Genomic DNA, 22,826 nt, shown 5'->3' with positions numbered 1-22,826 from the left:
TCGCGAAAATTGAAGACTACTTGACTGTGTTAAACTCGCGATACGTGAAGACTACTTGACGTTGTTACTCTCGCAAACATTGAAGACTATTTGACTGTGTTACACTCGCAAACATTGAAGACAATTTGACTGTTACACTCGCAAACATTGAAGACAATTTGACTGTTACACTCGCAAACATTGAAGACAATTTGACTGTGTTACACTCGAGAGACATGAAGACTACTTGACTTTGCTTCTCTCGCGATAATTGAAGACTACTTGACTGTTACTCTCGCGAAAATTGAAGACTACTTGACTGTGTTACTCTCGCGAGAATTGACGTCTACAAGTTGACTGTGTTACTCTCGCGAGACTTGACGACTACTTGACTGTGTTATTCTCGCGAGACATGAACTACTTGACCATCGATACAAAATATTTATACCGTGAAAATGTGGAAATACGTTACATTGTTAATTTACAATAATACATGCTTTATAACGCAGAGGGTGTAATGGTAATATCAATGCACACTTCGCAGACATTAGTTAAGTGTTAGTAACCATGCAGTTGATATCGTAATAAGTTATAACCTTGTCTAACATGTACATCCGTAAAACAAACATAGGAGGAAGACAACCCTTCAATACACATACTGACACATACATAATACGTGTAAGGGTCATACGTATAGTTATTTATACATATCATACGATAATGAACCACATATTTGCAAATAAAAAAAATCTCAAAACACCAAGAATCATATTATTTTTTAAAGATGTGAAAGCTGTTTGTCCATCTCATGCTGTCAATTCACCTGGATTTTACGCTCGCTTTCCTGAAAAGTATTTCTTATAAGAAAACAAGAAAAGACGATGAATTTGAACGATTGTCTTTATTTAAAATACAAAACAATGCTTAGTTGTACATTGTAGGGTTCGAATGTCATCTTTCTGTTCCACTTTGTTGGGACTCTTTACTCTTCTTTCGTAAACCAGGCGACGTTTCTCTCACCATTGTCTGTTTACAACAATACACAACCGACGTAAATAGCTTTCTACACTGTGAGCGAAAATTGGTATTGAGAAAACTATAAACAAAAGGGTTAGCTGTGTTAGAGATGAGGTATGTCCTAGTTAATAACTTCATCAATACCTCCTCTCGTGGTGTCATTGACGAGTGGTAATCTGGCGTTAATGCGCGGAAGATGTTGATAACTATTCCGGGGAGATAACTCACAATGAAAACTATACTAACCGAGAAAAATATTAGCGTTGTACGACTAAGTTTAATTTGGGGCGATGTTTCTGCGATACTTGCGAGTCTCTTGGACTTTTTACACATTTCGGTAGAAGCGTGACTGTTTGAAGCAGACTCTTCGTCGCTAGTACTGTTCCTGCTGACCTTGAACTTCCTAACCACTGCCGGTGATTTCGGAGAGGTCACGTGATCAGATATAACTGTGTCACGTCGATGCTTGATTTCTATCCACAGTCTGATATAGAACCCTATCATACATGAAAATGCTGTAATGAACATTATTATAAGCGTGGTAAAATAGACCCGCTGGAAAGGACCGCCCTTGTAGGCTTCATCAATTGAACAGTCGTATCCACGCAGACCGATCACTGGTGTTTCCGTGCACGTGATGCCGAAGAGCAGGAGAGATGGAACGGAGAAGAGAATAGCTAGAAATCCAGCTACACCACACATCAGCTTGATTCGAGATAATGGTAGAATTCTTAAAGGTTTGCAAATCTTAAAATACCTATCAAATGCTATAAGTACCAGTATTATAGCCGAACCATACACCGTGATGGACTCGGCGAATCTGAAGATCTTACAGATAGGGCCACTATAAAACATGTAAGGATTGCTAAGGTCCAGTATCTCAACCGGCATGGCGATCACACAACTCATCAGGTCAAAAATGGCCATGGTACCGATAAACAGATTGGCTGATCGTCGTTTAAGTCGCCAGTTGTAAACGTATATGACGAGGATGTTGCCGATGGTACCAATCACCATCAGCACGGCGACCACCACGATGACTGGCAGGTACAACATAGCCTTCTCGTCGTTGAGTTTGTTGAGCAGTGACCATTCGAAAGACTCGTTACTGCCGGTTGTATGGTTGGTAGGTCCACACCAGAGGTGATCCGAACTGAAGTAACAGAGAGAGAGAGATTACCAATAACATTTCAATGCAAAGACAAAACAGTCGATACATATGGGTGTACATATGTAATTTACATACGATTTAAGGTGATAACGAGTAAAATGCTATATTGTCAAGTTAATGTTATTATTTCTCATGAAGAGTATATAGATATCAGTATTAAACACTTATATAAGAATCAAATATGACAGGCTTGATTTAAGGTATAGAGTTTAGCTATAGACAAGAGATAGTCATCTCGGATTAGTCGATATAGAGGTGTAGCTATAGACACATTAGCTCCATAGCAGGTTTGTTAGTAGTAATACCGAGAGGTAGTTATAGACAGGTGACATATAAGGTAGGTTTGTTAGTAGTTATACCGAGAGGTAGTTATAGACAGGTGAAATATAAGGTAGGTTTGTTAGTAGTTATACCGAGAGGTAGTTATAGACAGGTGAAATATAAGGTAGGTTTGTTAGTAGTTATACCGAGAGGTAGTTATAGACAGGTGAAATATAAGGTAGGTTTGTTAGTAGTTATACCGAGAGGTAGTTATAGACAGGTGAAATATAAGGTAGGTTTGTTAGTAGTTATACCGAGAGGTAGTTATAGACAGGTGAAATATAAGGTAGGTTTGTTAGTAGTTATACCGAGAGGTAGTTATAGACAGGTGAAATATAAGATAGGTTTGCTAGTAGTTATACCGAGAGGTAGTTATAGACAGGTGAAATATAAGGTAGGTTTGCTAGTAGTTATACCGAGAGGTAGTTATAGACAGGTGAAATATAAGGTAGGTTTGTTAGTAGTTATACCGAGAGGTAGTTATAGACAGGTGAAATATAAGGTAGGTTTGCTAGTAGTTATACCGAGAGGTAGTTATAGACAGGTGAAATATAAGGTAGGTTTGTTAGTAGTTATACCGAGAGGTAGTTATAGACAGGTGAAATATAAGGTAGGTTTGTTAGTAGTTATACCGAGAGGTAGTTATAGACAGGTGAAATATAAGGTAGGTTTGACATCAGTTATAGATAGGTGATGTATATGGCGGGTTTGTTATTAGTAATGTCCGAGTGGTAGTTATAGACAGGTAAAATCTAAGTCACACTTGACATCAGTTATAGATAGGCGTGTTGGGCTGTAGTTAAAGTGTGTGTAGTTACATTTGTATAGACAGGTGATGTATATAGCGAGTTTGGCTGCTGCAGGTGATATAGACATTGGTAGCTATAGACAGGTGATATAGACATTGGTAGCTATAGACAGATGGTAAAGAGATTGATAGCTATAGACAGGTGATAGAGTAAGCTATAGACAAGTGATAAAGAGTGTGTAGCTAAAGACAGATGATTTGGAGATTGGTAGCCATAAATAGGTGGTATAGAGATTGGTAGCTTTAGACAGATAATAAAGAGATGGGTAGTTATAGACAGATGGTATAGTGACTGATATATATATAGACAGGTAATAAAGAGATCGGTAGCTATCGACAGGTGATATAGATATTGGTAGCTATAGACAGGTGATAAAGGGACGGGTAGCTATAGACAGGTGATATAGAGAGTGGAATATATAGACAGGTGGTGTAGAGATCGGTAACTATAGACAGGTGATATAGAGATTGGTAGCTATAGACAGGTGATAAAGAGAGTAGAATCTATAGACAGGTGATAAAGAGATCGGTAGCTAAAAACAGGTAATATAGAGATCGGTAGCTATAGACAGGTGATATAGAGAGTGGAATATATAGACAGGTGGTAAAGAGATCGGTAACTATAGACAGGTGATATAGAGATTGGTAGCTATAGACAGGTGATAAAGAGAGTAGAATCTATAGACAGGTGATAAAGAGATCGGTAGCTAAAAACAGGTAATATAGAGATCGGTAGCTATAGACAGGTGATATAGAGATTGGTAGCTATAGACAGGTGGTGTAGAGATTGGAAGCTATAGATAGGTAGTGTAGAGATCGGTAGCTAAAGACAGGTGATATAGAGATCGGTAGCTATAGACAGGTGGTGTAGAGATTTGTATAATTAAGACAGGTGATATAGAGATCGGTAGCTATAGACAGGTGATATAAAGATTGGTAGCTGTGGTGTAGATATTGGAAGCTATAGACAGGTGGTGTAGAGATTGGTAGCTATAGACAGGTGATATATAGAGTGGAAGCTATAGACAGGTGGTGTAGAGATTTGTATAGCTAAAGGCAGGTGAAATCAAAGTTAACGAGTTATGCTTCATATTTCACGTTCTTTAAAATTATTCATTAGCCAAGGAGTTCTACATGTGTAAAATCCTTAAAACAATTCTCTTCATCCCGAATCTCTGGTACAGATTTGGATGTTTTAACAATGGCACAAATAGCAGATATAGATAACATATGATGATCCAATGAACTTCCATCCGTTTTAATAACAACTCCTAAAATTATTTTGATTTGAACACCATTATTTTGGAATATAAAAATTTATATTAGCGAGCACTTACCTTGTCATGATTATGTGACTGTAGACCAGTCGCGTCCTAACCTTGTTGAACCATCTACTTAAATGCTTAGTTATCTGAAGATTTCCCAATTTAAACAACTTCTGACAAAAAGCTACTCATATGTCCGGCGACCAGAATCTGTTTGCATACGTCCACTGTCGTCGGTTCTACTGAGCTCTGAGTGACAAGGTTAGTGTCGATATCCCCGCGCAGCTGACCGCAGGTAGCTCCAAACACTTCCGGCGTGGTGCGTGTAAAACACAAACAATATTGTAAAATGAACACTCTCTATTATCTACCGTGTTTAGGTTAAACCGTATACTTCCCACGAACGTAAGTCGTGATATTGTTACAACAGAATTGATTATGATAAATCGAGCTGGAGGTTGTCTAGGTAATGGACAGTTATTGAGACACTATTAGCGTGTAACATTGAATTGATTTGTAGCGCACTTGGATAAATGTTGTTACGGCACCGATCGTAGACGCAGGACAACATCATATAAATATGTTACAAACTGTACAGCTATTGACGAAGTATCTAGAATGACAGAATTTGAGAATGTCATACTTATGTTACTAATCATTTCATAAAACGTATTGACGAGAGTATTATTTCAATATGTAAATCCCGTATATCACTGCTCTCAGATCAGGTTGTTGTGTCCCTCTCAACAGACACAGCATAAATTAAGCTGTTCTCTAGAATCCCTTAATCCAATCGAGTCGAACACCCATTTGGGTATGCATAAAGTTGTATATTTTGGTAGATGAAATGTAATTGGTTAGAATAAGTATCAGTTAAATACCAACTGATGAGACTACTTACGATATACATAAGTAGTAGAAGATAAGTTGGGTTTTTTTTTTATTTCGAACCGACAAGAAAAAATATATTTGTGTAATGTAACTGATAAAGTGATGAGATGAGGATATTGATCTGTAGAGTGTAACAATGTTGTTTTGGTTTGTGTGTGTGTGTGAAGTTATAGCATAGTGTGTTTTTGAAGCCATGGGGTGTGGTGGAAAAAAAATCGGCTTGCTGATATTTGAGAATCGTTTGATGCGATAGTGATCGTTTTGCGTTGAAATTATAGAATTATATTGAAAACAGTGATCTGGTTGTCTGTTCATTGGTGGGATTGTTTGTGTGTAAGTTGATAGTGTTGTTTATTGGGTGAAAAATGATTGGTTTAAGGGATAAGTCAAAGGGTTGATGGCATATTCAAAATCACAAGAGTGTTACTTTCTAGAATGATAGGAGTTGTATATTGAATGTAAAGTGATTGTTGTCTGAGTGTAAAGTGAGTGTTGTTTTGTATGTAAAATGGGTGTTGTTTTGTGTGTAAAGTGAGTGTTGTTTTGTATGTAAAATGGGTGTTGTTTTGTATGTAAAATGGGTGTTGTTTTGTATGTAAAATGGGTGTTGTTTTGTGTGTAAAGTGAGTGTTGTTTTGTGTGTAAAGTGAGTGTTGTTTTGTATGTAAAATGGGTGTTGTTTTGTGTGTATAGTGAGTGTTGTTTTGTGTGTAAAGTGAGTGTTTTTTGTGTGTAAAGTGAGTGTTGTTTTGTGTGTATAGTGAGTGTTGTTTTGTATGTAAAATGGGTGTTGTTTTGTGTGTATAGTGAGTGTTGTTTTGTGTGTAAAGTGAGTGTTTTTTGTGTGTAAAGTGAGTGTTGTTTTGTGTGTATAGTGAGTGTTGTTTTGTGTGTAAAGTGAGTGTTGTTTTGTGTGTATAGTGAGTGTTGTTTTGTGTGTATAGTGAGTGTTGTTTGTGTGTATAGTGAGTGTTGTTTTGTGTGTATAGTGAGTGTTGATTTGTGTGTATAGTGAGTGTTGTTTGTGTGTAAAATGAGTGTTGATGTGATTGTATAGTGAGTGATGTTTTGTGTGTAAAGTGAGTTGTTTTGTGTGTAAAGTGAGTGTTGTTTTGTGTGTATAGTGAGTGTTGTTTTGTGTGTAAAGTGAGTGTTGTTTTGTGTGTAAAGTGAGTGTTGATGTGATTGTATAGTGAGTGTTGTTTGTGTTAAGCATTGATGTCATTTTTTTAGTTTCATTGGGGTATGAAAAAAAGATTGTTTGCAAACATTTGAATCCGCGTAATAACTAATAACTCAATACTTACACATGAATTCTAATTAACACTGATTCTAGCATTCACACTACCAACTAAATGCTGAATCAGAATAATAAACAAAAATACGAAATATGCAGGGATAATAATGAGGCTACTTAGTTTGAGTTTTATCAGGTTTTGATTAAATCTATTGGTAAAATATTTCTATTATCATCAAGTGATATATCAGAGTTACCCTATGTAGGCAATTCTACATTTGAATACCCAATATAGTTATGTAAAAACAGCATTAAGTATTGTCTATAAGCAGTACAACGGGACATAAAAAGAAATAATGTTAAGCATTTTCATTGGGCGCCTCACAGGAACAAGCTGGATCTAGCATTAGATTATCATTATGTCTCTCACTATTCAAATCAAGGGCATTGCTACGTAATTGACATAATAATATATCTATTTTGGGGGGATTGCAGGTAATGAAAAATTCTAAGATTTTGTCCCTTTTCTTGAGGGTTCCGAGAGTTTTTTACGGTATCGAGAAAAGGCGAAGAAATGATGGAAGGATATTATTAAAGAAACTTCGATCATAAATACAAGTTCTAGATAGAGGAATATTTACCAATCTGTAAGTATGTAGATGAGGGTTACAGTGTCTTGTGAAATAATGAAGGGTTCGATAATGTTATACAAAAAGTCAGGAGTTAAGAAGTGAATAATTCTGAACATCATAAATAATTCATGTTTATTACGCCAAACTTTTAGTTTCTCAAAACAAGTTTAACGGTGTAATTTAAAATTTGATGTTTAACTTCTTAGACCAGTTATGATTTCCAATGCTTCTGTTTACACAGATTCTAATTGTTTTTCTTTTCCAGTGGTACAATTATCCCAAACAGGTGATGAATATTCTAATATAGGTCTACTGAAATTAAGATTTAACGCTCCTAAAGATTTCCTATCAATTATGTTTTAACATGCGTAAAATATTTAACCATTTCCGTGATGTATCATGTGTTTTTAATATGATCACTCTAAATACCTTTAGTATTGAATATTAAGCCTTAATGTTTAGGAAAGTTATTACCTGATTATCAAAATGAGCGGGGAATGAGGTCTATTTTGTTTTCTAGTGAAAGTTATAGCAATATTGTTTTGGGGGATTAAAATGAATTGTCCATGTATGAGCACAACCATATATAGATTCATTATTTAAATCATCAACTGGAGTAATTACATCATCATAAACAATAACAGATAGACACGTGTCATCAGCAAAAAGTTTTGTAGTGTTAATTTCATGAGTAATGTTATTAATGAATAAAGGGAATAAAACGGGGCCAAGAAGAGAACCTTGAGGGTTCCAGCAGAATTAGTTTTGTAATGAGAAGCATATCCTTCAAATATAACACGTTGATTGCTGTCAATAAATAACTTCCAAACCATTTAATAAAACACCCAGAGTAACCATATTTTCCAAGTTAAAATGAAAGTCCATTGTGCTATACTCTATCTAAAACTTTGCTGATGTAACAGAAACTAAGTATATATCTGTACCATTATCTAGATTTTTAACTATCGTATCATACATAGAAATCAACTTATTAACTGTGGAATTCCTACCCTGAAACCAAGAAGGTTGTTGATGTGTAAAATGATCACGTATCAAAAACTCGGTTGGGAACATCAGTGTACATGTACTTGTATATATGTAGTTTTGTATTTCTAATGTTACGATAGGTGTTTAAAATGAGTATACTGTATATTAATTGTACATGTCATTAATGTTCGTACCGCAAGTACATACATGTATATACCGTATATATAATCGAGTCATGTTGTGTTGATCTTCCGTGTTCCACTTGACCATGATTTGATTAGAAGTGATTAATTTTTATTTAAATCATTCTCATAATAATTTGTTAATCATTAATTACGTAGTTTTTATGTATGAGAAATGACAAAATCGTACAAATCAATGCAATGCATATCGCTTTCCTCGTATAAAAACAAAACCAATTATTTTGCATTTATCTTTCGATTTGTTAATCTCTATCAAGCTCCACCACTACCGTCTCCACCGTCTTTAATGACCAACCATGTACATGTATATGTTGATTGAAGGTCAACAGTAATACATATATAAACTAACATCACCACATTACTTCAGAAATCTGCGAAAGATTCTGCTGAGTAAATTAAGAATTATAACCTACATCCATGTGTGTAAATGGCTTACAAGAGGAAGGTTTTAACACCCTTTATGGTGAATTGTGAATCAGTCTTAGTTGAGGTTATCCAGATAGTGGACAAGAGAATATCATTCAGTATAGAAATAATTGAACTTCATCTTTAATAATATGACAGAAACAAGCTTCACCTTACTGCATTTATTCAATACCAATTTCACTAATATAAAGAAAGGTACGGCCATTCTAAATAAGTAAGTATAGTGTTGTGAGATTTACATTTCACCGTAACTATAGCACACAATATCACTAATCAAGAATGTAATTACTTGGTAATATTAATTTCCTCAATGTTAGGAACCGTGAACATTCTAGCTCAACCATGATTATATAAGCAGCAATATAGAAACATTCTTGATATCTTAACGAATGATTTTCAAATAGAGATCAAATCTTTGATTCAATAATGGAAAAAAAACAAGCGGGTCCCGAATGAACAAAATTCTTTTACAACTTATTTATGTCGCAACAAAAGAAAGATATATTGTAAATACCTGATAAACAATATTTCACATTTCAATGTACAAAACTACAACTTAGCTTGGAGCAATCGCAGAAAGAAAAAGAATATATATATAGGTATACAGCAAAATTAAAAAGAGATATACATATATACAGTATATCAATCTAGTGGGGCACGTTCATTTCAAATGTGATCTCATGTGTTTTTGCTTGTCCTTCACAAATATATTAGTTTATTTGCTACCATTTTCGCTATTCAAAGGAATGTGTTACGACTCAATTTGACCATTATCGAACATAAAAGTTTGGCCTTACAAATATCATGTGGATACGTTGTGCAAACATTAAACGATTTCTTGGCATATTGAAAATAAAGATGGATGGCCCTATAAATACTCCGCTAGTCGAACTGATTTACAGGAAGTCATGATCTGAGAAAATTTTATAAAATATATCAAACTACATCAAATATGTGTCATAAAAGGTCGGGTTAAGAGTTAGAACACCACATATTATATATGCCACAATTAAATGCTGTGTATCAAGCTTATAACAGCGTGAGAAAATCGAGATACAAAATGTAAACAATGCAGTACTTCACCTCCATCATCAGATTTGTACACAATATACAAAGTACTTACGTGTATGTAGTTACTTGAGGGCAATATATAGGAGACATTGTTAGATATACTATTGTTATGCATGTGCGGTTGTGTGATTGTAGTTCGTGTGTTGTTTGGGGGTTGGTGTGTGGAAAGGTTGCTTATTTTAGGGTATTTTGAGAGATACTCCTGTATTTCAATTGAGAAGGTTAATCATAATACGTGTGGTGTTTCACGTTTTCTCTTGGTACTATTCTTTGTTTTATTAAATGAGTGCAGTATGCGTGTGGTTTTTTACACACTGATGGGAGTAAGGCTTGATAATTTGAGATTCAACTGGAAGTTTATGCTTTTATTTATTATTCACAGAGACCTTTTGTCCATTTGGTCTAGAACTAGGCGACGGGCTCTTGTTCAGTAAGGTACATGTAACATCTAGCTACTACAAGCTAAATCATACCTCGTTCGATGATAACTTTGCTTATTGATGGGAAATCAGTGAGCGAACAGAATTTTTTAACAATGCTTTAAATAAGGGGGGAAACTCAATACAATTATAGAACCATAAATGTCTCGACTGCTTTAAAGCAATTCTATATAGTTCATTTTAGTTTTATTTCTGAATTATGAAATCCAGCAAACAAAGTCACTTAACTGTATCTGCAGGTTTATTTAAAATAAAGGAATGGAAACCACGATGACGAAAAAATACTTAATCGTTATTTCATGCCCTTTATATTGTCCCTATTGAAACCAGTCAAGTATGGCAAGCTATAGAGATATACAAACACCGGAAATACTTAGTGTATGCTGATTGGGCTCGTTTTAACTAAGAGATAGTACACGGTGTTATTGACAGCTCATATCGCCCTATCGCGAAAATTGTGAGGGTTGGTGTTTATTTAACGGTAAACCGCGTCTCCTCCTACCTCCTTAGCTTTTTAAAACGAGTTTGTATGTTATTTAAGAAGACAGTTCCGAGAACCTCATTGTTATTTAAAGGTCAGGGACGAAGGGCAAATTGAACAAATTATCAAGACTATGACGTCAATGCTTGATATATTTTGTTTCTTATGTTGATATTTTAGTGTTATCGTAATCATTTCCAAACGCAATATTGCAGAAACAGAAATGCTGTATCTTTTACATTTTGCATTATATCCTCTCCAAATATGCATTATAGTAATTGCTTCATCCGAGCCTGAATGTGTTAACGATAATCGATGGTTAAGTGTGATAATTATAACTTATCAGATTATCATAGAACAAGGGCAGCATACATGTACATATCAGATTGCGTCAAGAATATGTCTCGATGACACATGTCTCTCTATGTAATTATGTTTATTTGGAATTAAATATTGTCTCGCACATTCAGAGTAAATCAGAAGTAAATGTTCATTAAGTATGCCTTTATTATATCGGAATCCATCGTATGATTACAGAACCATTTAAGTGTTATTTACTTCCGGTCAATTCTTGGTCAACAACAACTTGACCGATATGTTCAGATTGACCGTAAGGGTTTATATTATATGTGACCAGTGTTTAGACAGTCAAATACCCGTCTTGATCGAAAAAGTTTGAGCAGCTTAACTATTCATTTAGGCAAATTTTCATAAAGTTATACTTGATTAGTCAGTGGTGTGCTTCATGGTTGAAATACAAGTACATCAGTTTTTGTTTGTTTGATTGTTTATTTTTATTTTATTTTATCTTTATTTTGTTTATGCAAGGGAAGTCTTGTTTTGCACAACTTACTATCGAGAGATCTCCTGGGTAACAAACATTTATCTTAAATATTCTTTACACTTCCATATTAAACCTGTTTGAATGAAAGATACTGAGCGAGACAAATGTTTATCATTGTATCCTAATTGGTAGATAATGAGCGAGACAAATGTTTATCATAAAAATGGTAGATGCTGAGCGAGACAAAAGTTTCTCGTTGTGCATTACACGTATACTAAATGATACACGTAAAAGATATACTTAATACCAACACATACGCCATCTGTAAAGATACCTCAGGAAAATACATGTTCTACTTTTTATTATTATTATTCTTTATCATGTCAACGTTAGTATTTATATTTTTCAAATCTTACATTGCATTCATACTAAAACCATAACAAAATATACAAACATAAACAAGCTGTACCACCGAGACAGGGCTGTGTATACCATATGCTTCACAATAAACTGTCAGTAACTGAATGTGTACACAACTTTTTTTAAATCATACTATTTTTCGAGAATAAAATTTTACTAAATGAGTAATAATTTGGTGACCTATTAGGGCCACTACAAAAATGTATATATTTTGTAAGTACAACTTCTTATCTTGTTCGTTCAAGATACAAAGTTGCACGTACAAGATGAGTGGTCTTAATACTCCGTTTTTTGTTTTGTTTTGTTGTGGGGTTTTTTTTTGGGGGGGGGGGGGGGGGGGGGGGGAGCAATCACAAAGTGTACGTCTATATGAATAACGTACCTATAACTATTCATTCTTTAAATGTACTTATTTTAGCGGTAATCATACTTTCGCGATTGTCGCTCTGAAAACATTCCGCTAATCTTAGACTATGCTAACTACACTTTCCTCGCATTGTTTCTAAGACAAGCATTTAGCGAGTATTCATCATTGCGCGCATCTCCATTTTATATTTTGTTATGACACACATCTGAGTGTGTCTATCACAAGTTTATTATCTGGGTTAGCCTAATAGGGAGACTAAATACGCCATACGTTATTCCATTATTTCGCAGTCGAGATTTACTGTCCTCATTTTATTGATCGCTGTAAGTGATACACCTAGAACATTAAAGCAATATCCGATACACAGCTGTTTCATGACCTGTCAATTGAAATCGGATAGTCGGACAAAAAGGCGACCAGTTTTCCCTATTGTTCTTATAGCATTACATGCAAATAATTGGGTTTTGGTATTTAACAACTCACCCATATGACGTTAATGTCGTTATTTACAACGTATTAAGTAAATAGTACCATTTCCAATACTACGATATACACCACATTGGTATTATTCTATTTACAAGGCGTGTTAACGTCACCACTGATCTATTGCATTACTGTAAGTATTGTGTATTTTGAATATATTCCAGAATTTAATCAGACGATTTAAGATTATGTAAACGAGTCTCATAACCAACTTGGGAAAAAATGATTGTTGATATTTACTAATGTTCCCCTTGATCAATTAAAAGATAAAAAAAAATGTATTTTGTTCCAAATAGTTTATTATCAAACAAACATCAGTATTCTTGTCAGTACCGATCATTATTGAATAAAGATTGATTATATGTAAGTCAAAATTATACAGGTGTGATATATAGTGATATAATAAACGTGAATCTTGTTTTATGAAAGCTCGCAATATTCAAGTACATTTCAACCGAATGTAAAGGGTGAATTGACTGAAGATAGTACCAAAAAACATGAGAGAGGAGAGAGGCAGGGGTGAAGAACAGAGGAGAAAGACAGAAGTGAAGGACAGAGGTGAGGGACAGGGGAGAGGGCAAGGGATAAGGACAAAGTATTGGGACAGGGTTGAGGGACAGAAGAGGAGGGCATTGACAGAGAAGATGGACAAAGGAGAGAGACAGAGGAAAGAGAGTGGAACCAATGTAAACAATTCATTCATATACAAGTATACAGAAAGAAAAAGAAACACAATTAGAAATTGCCCAGTTTACAGAAAATAGAAATATGTTATAGAATGTGAAAATGGTGTAATTGAAATATAGAGAAATATATATATCATAATATCTATGAAAATATCATATATGTACGTTAAGTATCCTCGTTAAAGTATTTCTATGGCATGCCTTTGCTGTACATTTCAGTTTGACAAGAAATTTCTAACTGAAGTTGAAATGTTACTGTCGGGCAGAGCTTTGTTTAAATATGCATCATTTCATTTCCTCATCAACGAACAAATGTAACGCAAATCGAACACGACTGAGCATTTCTTCAATGTCAATAAGATGTACATATAGATAAAAATGAATATATAACGATGACAAAGCCGATTCAAACATATTTACAAAAGGAATAAAATGACTTTGTATAATATATGGAGATCACTGTTTAAAAAGTAACAAATACATGTATATCATATTACAAGTATAACAATACAATCTAATAGGAATCCAGTAGAACAAAAAACAACTATAACAAGAGGGGAGCGGGTGTGTTTGTGTGAATGTATCAAATCTGTTAGCAGAAGAGTAAACATGAAACTTAAATCACTAGAACGGATATAAATAATAACCAATTAGTCGTGTTGTATATTTTCTAAAAAGAAAAGCACTCAAGTTAAAAACTAGTGTCTTTGAACTGATTAGTTGCTATGGTACCTCTTGAATTTGGCGCCCAATTATTCAATACATTCTCCGTTTTGGCTATATTATTGACTAATATTATTGCTGGATGAAGCTACACTTACAAGTTCTGTTTTCTATTTACAGAAAATCAAACTCTAAACACCATGCGTAGGTACGATAGCAGAACAGTGTTACTTCAACTGGTCCATCTCAAAGTCATTGGTAGGATTACTTTTATTAGAGTCAGATCGTGTTCCGTTAACCTTGCGAAAAGATCCTCTGAACGAACTTGTCCGTCGATGGAAGGACCCCTTACAACTGGTAATGGCCGACGTGAACAGCTTTGAGCAATGCGTGCGGAAGTTGATATTTAGAAAACTGTATATGACAGGGTTTATCACGTTGTTAATGTAGTAAGAGCGAGCAAAAAGTTTCAGAATAAGCTGTTTCTCCTCAGAGATTTCTAAAACAGAACCTTTTTGTCGAGATACAAACACCTGCACCACCATCGTCGGCAGATAACTAAGAACGAATGCCACGGTGACCGCTATGAATATCTTTGTTGTTCTGGAGACTTTTACTTGCGACAGAGCTTCAGATATACTTCCGAACCTTGACTTGCGTGATGTATTTGACAAAGATCTTTTGAAAGATCTTTTATTGTTTGTAAATACACTTGACTCGTCGTCGCTGACACTTGAGGCATATCGGGGCCTTTTAACAATGTAATGTCCACCGTCTGGATGTTCGTCGCTTGGTCGATTAGATGATGCAGGCTTGTCGCCAATGATGATGTCTTTTCTGCGTCTGATTTCATACCAAATACGGATATACAATCCGGCTAGTAGTATGAAAGCCACACCAAACACTAGAGGGATGAAGTATTTGTAGAAGATGTCGCGAAACAAACTTTCTTTGTATTCGTCTGATACTGAGCAGTCGTGTCCGTACAATCCAGTCACGTGCGTTGGAGCCCTGGTGATACCGAACAGTATTAATGCTGGAACCGACAAAATTATGGCCAAAATTCCTGCTACAGCACAGAGAATCTTCGTCTTGAGCGCCGTTACCATCCTCAGAGGTCTGCAGATTTTGACATAGCGATCAAACGCAATTTCGATCAAGATTATAACCGACCCGAACGTGGTTACGTTCTGAGAGTAACGAAAGAGCTTACAAGCCAAAGCGCTGTAGAAAGTGTAGTGGAACCTGACATCGTAAATGTCGATGGGCATGCATATCGTACTGGACAAAAGATCAAACACTGCCATGGCAACAATAAAATAGTTAGACGATCGACTCTTATATTTACGACAATAAACATAAATGACAAGAATGTTTCCGATAACACCCGTCAACATCAGAAAAGCGACGAAGATGATAACCGGAAGGAACAGCAGAGCTTTATCGTCGTTCAGTGCCTCCAGAAGTCCAAGAGGGAATGCTGTTGTGGTAATGTTTCCGACTGGCATCCGACCGCCTGGTGTAGTTATCAACATACCACTTTCGGTAAATGAAGATCCATTGACCTTGGTGTCCATTCCACCACCTGATGACGTCAGCGGATACATAGTCGTCGACACTGTCAGATAAGGAATAAGTAAGGATTAACAAAATAATAAATTTTATATAATAGTATGAATATTCTTTTTTTCATTTCAATATTATCATAAAAGCCTGTATAGAGTATCAGCTTTTTGTCGTTTTAAATGAAAATATAATAACCGATTAATAATTGAAATATTACAACTTCTATGAAAATACAGCACTGCCATATATGTAAATGGTAATGATGTTTTTATCGCAGGTAAATTGAGCTTTTACTATTTGATACATACCTGTCCAGGCACTGGTAGTGTAGATAGGTGTATCAGTCTCATCATCCTCCATGCTGTCTTTTGGGGGAGGACGCAGTTTTCTTGATTACTGTTATAAAAAATAACGGCGAGGAATTTTTTTTATTTCAGCACTTTCAATATATACATATTAATGCTATTATTAGTATTTAGCAGGCTAAGTGTTACCAAACGCGACCCACTTCATAAATGGATCCAGGATAGAATTCATTATAACAGGACACAATGTCCATATTGCAATGATTCATTGTTTCGATCCAGTTATTAAATACTTCCGTAAGTAAGAGATAAGATATATACCATCTGGGGTGGTGGACCGACAATATTAGCGAATTTGAGATGGAAGATAACATACCGCAATTATCAAAACATCAATAAAACCAATTAGTGACACAAACTATCATGAACAGACTGTCATCCCTGATTTACTGTCATGTTGTATCCTGTAGTGTAGATATAATGTTGATATTCGAGTTGAGAATCGATTGTAACTTTTTAAAGCTAAAGGCATGCTTTCGTTGGAATATTATTGTTATTTCCAGGAATACAGTAAAAAAAATAAGAGTTAACATGGATTTTGAAATATAATATCAAAATACGAGCAAACAGCATTTCATGTCGATTCTTCTGGAAGCAAGGTAACATATGTAAATGATAGATATCGTATGGAACGCTTTTACTTTAGTCAGTCTTTAATCAAGATCGTTGAAGAAAGTAAGATCGGATGGAATGTCCTTTTTTCAATGAACTAGCCGCTCAGTTGGCTTGTAGGTATACAGAAACTAATTTGGAGTCGTATGGATAGGGAGGTTTTTTAGAGATCTACAATAATCTACAGTAAATTAACTATGCCTATGTAGCATTTCTGTTTTTCCTGTTCTTTAACAGTTTTCTAATTGTCACTGGCATTGCTATCGGTTCGCTCTGTGAAAATATTGATCCGTGAAATTGTACTTTGATGTAGAGAGAGAGAAGGTAATTCTGGAAATAAATTATCTCATAGTAGCGCCGTTTTTTGTACCTACCTTAAGAAGAGTCGAGCATCTTGATGAGATTCAGTTTGCGTGGCTGTCTTCAATTTGATTATGAGCCGGTACAGATGTTGCACGGTTGATAACTTCCTTGACAAACTTACATTACTACGTATACTCGGAGTATGTACCACAGATACTTCCGGCGAACAGCATTTTGTATACACCTCATTCACACTACTACTGACAATTAGGTACAAAATTCTTAAAATATTACAAGATGTGTATGTGTTCATAGTATGTGTTGATCTTTAAAGATTTATTCTACTTTTATATTCATAGTATTTGATGCTACTGTTCCATATTTTCAAGATTTCAGCGTAGCTTTACAAAAACAAAATATTTAGAAAAAGCATATACAACAACTTTCTATTTAACTATTTGTAGATCCATGCTGTCTCCCTAAGCCTGTTATTCTAAATGGACCATCAAGGTACATTTATGCGTTATTCAGATTCTATATGTAAGTTTACTCCCTATAAACATGAAATATGCGCTTCTTGGAATTTCAAAATTTTCTCACCAGAAACTCCAGATGGAAGGTACTACAGGGTACAGATTTTATCTGTGCTAGTTTTCCCATTTGTCCCAAGTTCCAGGTAAAAGGGGTAAATATGATGATCCATAACTACATTCCTCTTCACTAATGTGATATTTCGGGAAAATCTGCAATTTCCATCAAATATTTAGGAAACCCTTGTGTCAGGGTAGTGTTCATACGAGACACAGTTTTGGTAAGCGTTTAGTTTATTTGTCTTTGCTATCATGCTTGATGATGCATTGATGCATTGCTCTGAGATTTGGTGTATGCCATTGTATGACCAATTACAGACCAAGTTTCAAATACCTCACTCCAGTTTGATAATTTGAACTTTATTTGTAAATTGCATGACTATTTTATTTGATATGGTGAAATTACAATGTGTATTTGTTATATCAAACCAAATTATAATGTATATATATATATACGCTATTTACTATGAACAATAGAGCACCATCGTTATAAATGTTGTTTGCGATATTCTTGTCATTAGAACTGTTTGTGAAAAATACATGACCAAACATAACAAGCACTTTGAAAGTATTATGACAAAACATTATAACAAGCATTATAACAAGCACTATGGCAAGCACTATGACAAAACAGTATGACAAGCGTTATGACAAGCACTATGACCAGCATTATGACAAAAAAGATATGACAAGCATTTTGATAAGCAATATGACAGCACTATGACAAGTATTATGACAAGCACTATGACAAGCATTATGACAAGCACTATGACAAGCGTTATGACAAGCACTATGACAAGCATTATGACAAAAAAGATATGAAAAGCATTATGATAAGCATTATGACAAGCACTATGACAAGTATAATGACAAGTACTATGACAAGCATTATGACAAGCATTATGACAAGTATTATGACAAGCACTATGACGAGCACTATGACAAGCACTATGACAAGTATTATGACAAGCACTATGACAAGCATTATGACAAGTATTATGACAAGTACTATGACAAGCACTATGACAAGTATTATGACAAGCACTATGACAAGCATTATGACAAGCACTATGACAAGCATTATGACAAGTAATATGACAAGCATAATGACAAAACATTATGACAAAAATCGTTAAAAGTGAAATTTTTGTCCTTTTTTAACAAAAGCTTGTTTGAATTAATGCTTACTTTTTTTCAATCCAGCTGGATCAATAATATATTATTATATTGGCAATATCTCTCCATGTATATGAATTAAAAGAGTTTATAGCCATCCTCGTAATGACACTCGTGTTATCGAAGGAATGGACATGTACAAAAGTCACGCAAGACATTAGCATCTTTCAAAACAAGCAAGGAGTTAGATACAGTAGAACCAAAATAAAGTGTCCTTAAGGTGGTCATAGGGTCCAACAAAAATACTCAAACGAAATCTCAAAATCCCGAAGGGGAGGGCGCAAAAGTCCCTTAATTCAATATTTCCTAATTTTCAATATTGGGTTTCAAAAATAATGTTTCTCTATATTCAGAAAAACGATATTAATAATATCAATGTTACTGATGCACATATTTGATAGAGATTGGCAGATCAGATTGTCTCTTGAATTTTCGAGATAGGATCATCAAATTATATCAGATTTCTATGATTTTAGTTTCAGATAAAAGGTAAGACTGTTATGAAGCATTGTTATTGGAAGCATTGGTTGCGGAATCAAATGGAGAAAAGATAGTTTGGTGTGCGTAGCATTTGATCAACTAAACGGGGGCAACAAAAAATATCGTTTTATCTTTGTTTTTCTTTTCGTGAATATTGATTTTTTTTTCTGAGAATTATCTGACTAAGAGTACAGTGAAAAACACTACTCCAGGTGGACGCTGCTTTAAATTAGTTTTTTTTTTTTTTTTCTTTTTCCCCGACGTGTGTAGATTAAGAACAACCGTACGACGCAAAATAAAGATGGCGGCATCAGACCCTTATCCTGTTCCGGGAACACATCCCAGTCAGTGCGGAACTGATTAGTGATAAACACTCAATATCCACGAGTCAGTCTAATCGATGACTCTGTATCCGGTCATATACAAACCGGAACGATGACCTCCCTAAATCTACATCCGAAGTTTCCTGTTGGCCGTAGTAGGCACGTGGAGTTGACATTCTCAAGTCATATTACTAACTACAATGTAAGTAACAATTAACACACTGGTAAAAGGAAAGGCACCGACAGTTACTCCTACACTGGACTATTGTTCGACACCTCCCTGTCTATACAGCCAATAATGGCGACAAAGAGAGACATACGGTATATTCCATGTCATAACATCCCCAAATAACAAGTAAATTATCGCTAAGAGTAGGAAATTATTTCGTCTTGATATAATGTTTGAACCAACAAAAGAATTTCACTTACCGACTAAAAATTAAGATAAAAATGCACCAGTATGTACCTGAAGCAGAAAATACTTAAATATAGATCGATATATGTGAAAGTTAGAACAATTAACAAACCACTTAAAGTTCCTTACACATTATACTACTAACTTTTTGTTCAATGCACCCTTTTAATAGATGTAGCAAAACATTGAGTGGCATTGATGTAATTGTTCAAGAAGATACACATTGTCGATGTACGACAATTCAAATATAATGTATCCAAGTACCAATGTCAATCATTATTTCCATACAGCGATATCAGATACTTTTCTTATATAGCATATGAGATGTCTTTTATACTATATATAGAATATATTGTATAACATATGAGATATCGTATATATATACTAGATCTACATAAGATATTTGACAAGTGTTTGTGGCTATTAAATACAACAGTCTGTCGTCAACCTCTCGGGAAGATGAAGTACGTGTTGTCCCATGCTATAAGCGTCACAGAGCGGTGATGGTGGTTGTTAACCAATACGTCTACTTAATTGTTGAGGAAGTTTGAAGTGGCGTTTACGCCAACCCTTTACAGAGTATGTACGTATACAAATAGTCACATCGTCAACCCCTCACCATCTCCCGGGGACTTCGTATAAAAAAAAAAATGTTTACCGGTAATAGCGAGTTAAACCACACCATGTGTAGGAATTAGGTACTTAACATACATGTAACTCTCAAGCACAGGGGACAGATCAACATCTATTGTATATAGCATACAAATAACGGGTCAACGGGTGCACTGCACATATCAGTTTTCTTGATGCTAATATAAATGCATCTATGTTTAACAAATTCAAAACGGTTTGGAACTTAAAAATATCAAATATCCATACACCCTTTCATATTTCACATTTTTACCAAAGCTTATAATGAATCAACTATCCAAAATCTTTTTACTTTTAATTCTGATCTCTGGTCAAATTTCACAATTTAGCAAAAAACAACGTTTTAGGTGTCTTTGTTTTGTTTTTGTTTTTGTTCTAATCTAATTATTTGTTTAACAGTTGTGACCAAAACGTATTATTAAACAGGAGGAAAATATTTTCTCACATATTTCACAGGGTTTTCTCACATACTTCACAGGGTTATCCGGCGGTTGCTAGGAAAAAGATAAATCGACCTTACACAGGGTGGGTAAAGACAGCCGGCACGCGCTATATGACGCTGCTCACAATAACGTAACGTCATCATTTTACGTTGAGTAACCAAGTCGTAAATGATGACGTCATAAATTTTGACGCACATTCCAAGGAGCATTTAAGATGGCGCGAGGAAAAACTTTCATAAAAACTCACGTTTGGTTGCAAGTATGTGAGAAAAATAATCAATCATGGGTCTGTTCCGCGAACAAGGATATCTCAACCCTCGTGTAAGAGTTTGGCTGGCCAGCACTCAACAAGCCTTGTGCTGACTGGCCAAACTCTTACACTCGGGTTGAGATATCCCTGTCCACGGAACAGACCCCCATGATAGATTCTATTAATCTCATACAGGATGGGGGGGGGGGGGGGGGGGGGGGGGGGGGGGGGGTAAAGACAGCTGACACGCGCTATATAACGCTGCTCACAATAACGTAACGTCATCATTTTACGTTGAGTAGCCATGTCTTAAATGATGGCGTCATTAATTTTGATTTTGTATATGTCATGCACATAATTTTCTACACTGCATCAGTTTACGAATATAACAACATTTCCGTTGGTGGAACTTGTCTGCAGATAGTATAGGTGATATAAAGTAATTTAAATGTCTTTTCGAAATTCGTCTTTTTTTCGATCTGGACACGACGAGATGGTGACAAAGTGCAGGTTTAGTCTATGATTTTAGCGGAAATTTGCCGTTTATGTGTTAAAAAAGGGGTCATCAATTTCCTGATAGGTCTATAAAGATGTATTTGTTCATCTATCTCTTAAATGTCTCTGAAACGGATAATTCAATTATACCTGAGGAACCCTTGGGATGAAAAACTTTGTCAGTGATGCTCAACACCAGAACGAAATAACGAAACATGTAAAAACAACAACAACAACAACAACAACAACAACAATGAAGTTTAGCGACCTGACACTTATCTGACACTCTTGAAAATAGCATTATGTCAGATCCATCAAGCTTGGTTCGCATTGGAGGTTAATGTATTTTTCTATGTAGTCTATCTGGCCAGGCATGAAGATGCGGGAGCTAGTTTTATTGTAAGGACAGTTACCAATGGGGGGAAATCGCATCCTCTAAAATCAAAATGAGCTTTTGATTTCAAAGATGATTTTTTTTAATTATATATCTCAGTGAAGGGCATTGAGTCTCTAAATACATAACTGTACAACTTATCATTATGTTTGTAACCTACCGTCCAGCAACAGCAACAAAAATCATAATCTGAATATTATTTTTTCCCAGTGATGCTTCCTGATTTCATGACAAAACCTCCACTTTGTCCCTCATGCAGAGTGTTACACTACATTTGTCCACAGTTACTGTACAGCCAGATTCACACTCAAACTCGCAATGGGGAGCATTTTTGCTGTTTTCTGGCTTACATGTCAGCCTCATTGAGACCAATTGAAATTTCATTAACCATATAAATCTTTTAGAATCGAATGTCTCTGTTTATAAGTAAT

The 22,826-nt window shown here is 35.2% G+C and overlaps 2 protein-coding genes across 2 annotated transcripts; both read right to left on the bottom strand.

Moving 5' to 3' along the window:
- Nucleotides 1-861: 861 nt before the first annotated feature.
- On the bottom strand, nucleotides 862-4,935 carry LOC117330402 (prolactin-releasing peptide receptor-like). The gene is made up of 2 exons (XM_033888666.1): nucleotides 4,634-4,935; nucleotides 862-2,149 (listed from the first exon to the last, which is right to left on the bottom strand). The coding sequence occupies exons 1-2, from the start codon at nucleotides 4,639-4,641 to the stop codon at nucleotides 931-933; spliced, it is 1,227 nt and encodes a 408-aa protein (XP_033744557.1). The 5' UTR covers nucleotides 4,642-4,935; the 3' UTR covers nucleotides 862-930.
- Nucleotides 4,936-13,262: 8,327 nt separating this feature from the next.
- LOC117330401 (orexin receptor type 2-like) lies at nucleotides 13,263-17,366 on the bottom strand. Its single transcript, XM_033888665.1, has 3 exons — nucleotides 17,250-17,366; nucleotides 16,207-16,294; nucleotides 13,263-15,950 (listed from the first exon to the last, which is right to left on the bottom strand). Exons 2-3 carry the CDS (start codon nucleotides 16,256-16,258, stop codon nucleotides 14,560-14,562), a joined length of 1,443 nt encoding a protein of 480 aa, XP_033744556.1. The 5' UTR covers nucleotides 16,259-16,294; nucleotides 17,250-17,366; the 3' UTR covers nucleotides 13,263-14,559.
- Between the last annotated feature and the right edge of the window lie 5,460 nt (nucleotides 17,367-22,826).

Source organism: Pecten maximus, chromosome 7 (assembly GCF_902652985.1).
Source record: "Pecten maximus chromosome 7, xPecMax1.1, whole genome shotgun sequence".
Taxonomy (NCBI): domain Eukaryota; kingdom Metazoa; phylum Mollusca; class Bivalvia; order Pectinida; family Pectinidae; genus Pecten; species Pecten maximus.
Note: the sequence above shows the minus strand (reverse complement) of the source record. Positions and strands in the feature narration are given on the sequence as shown.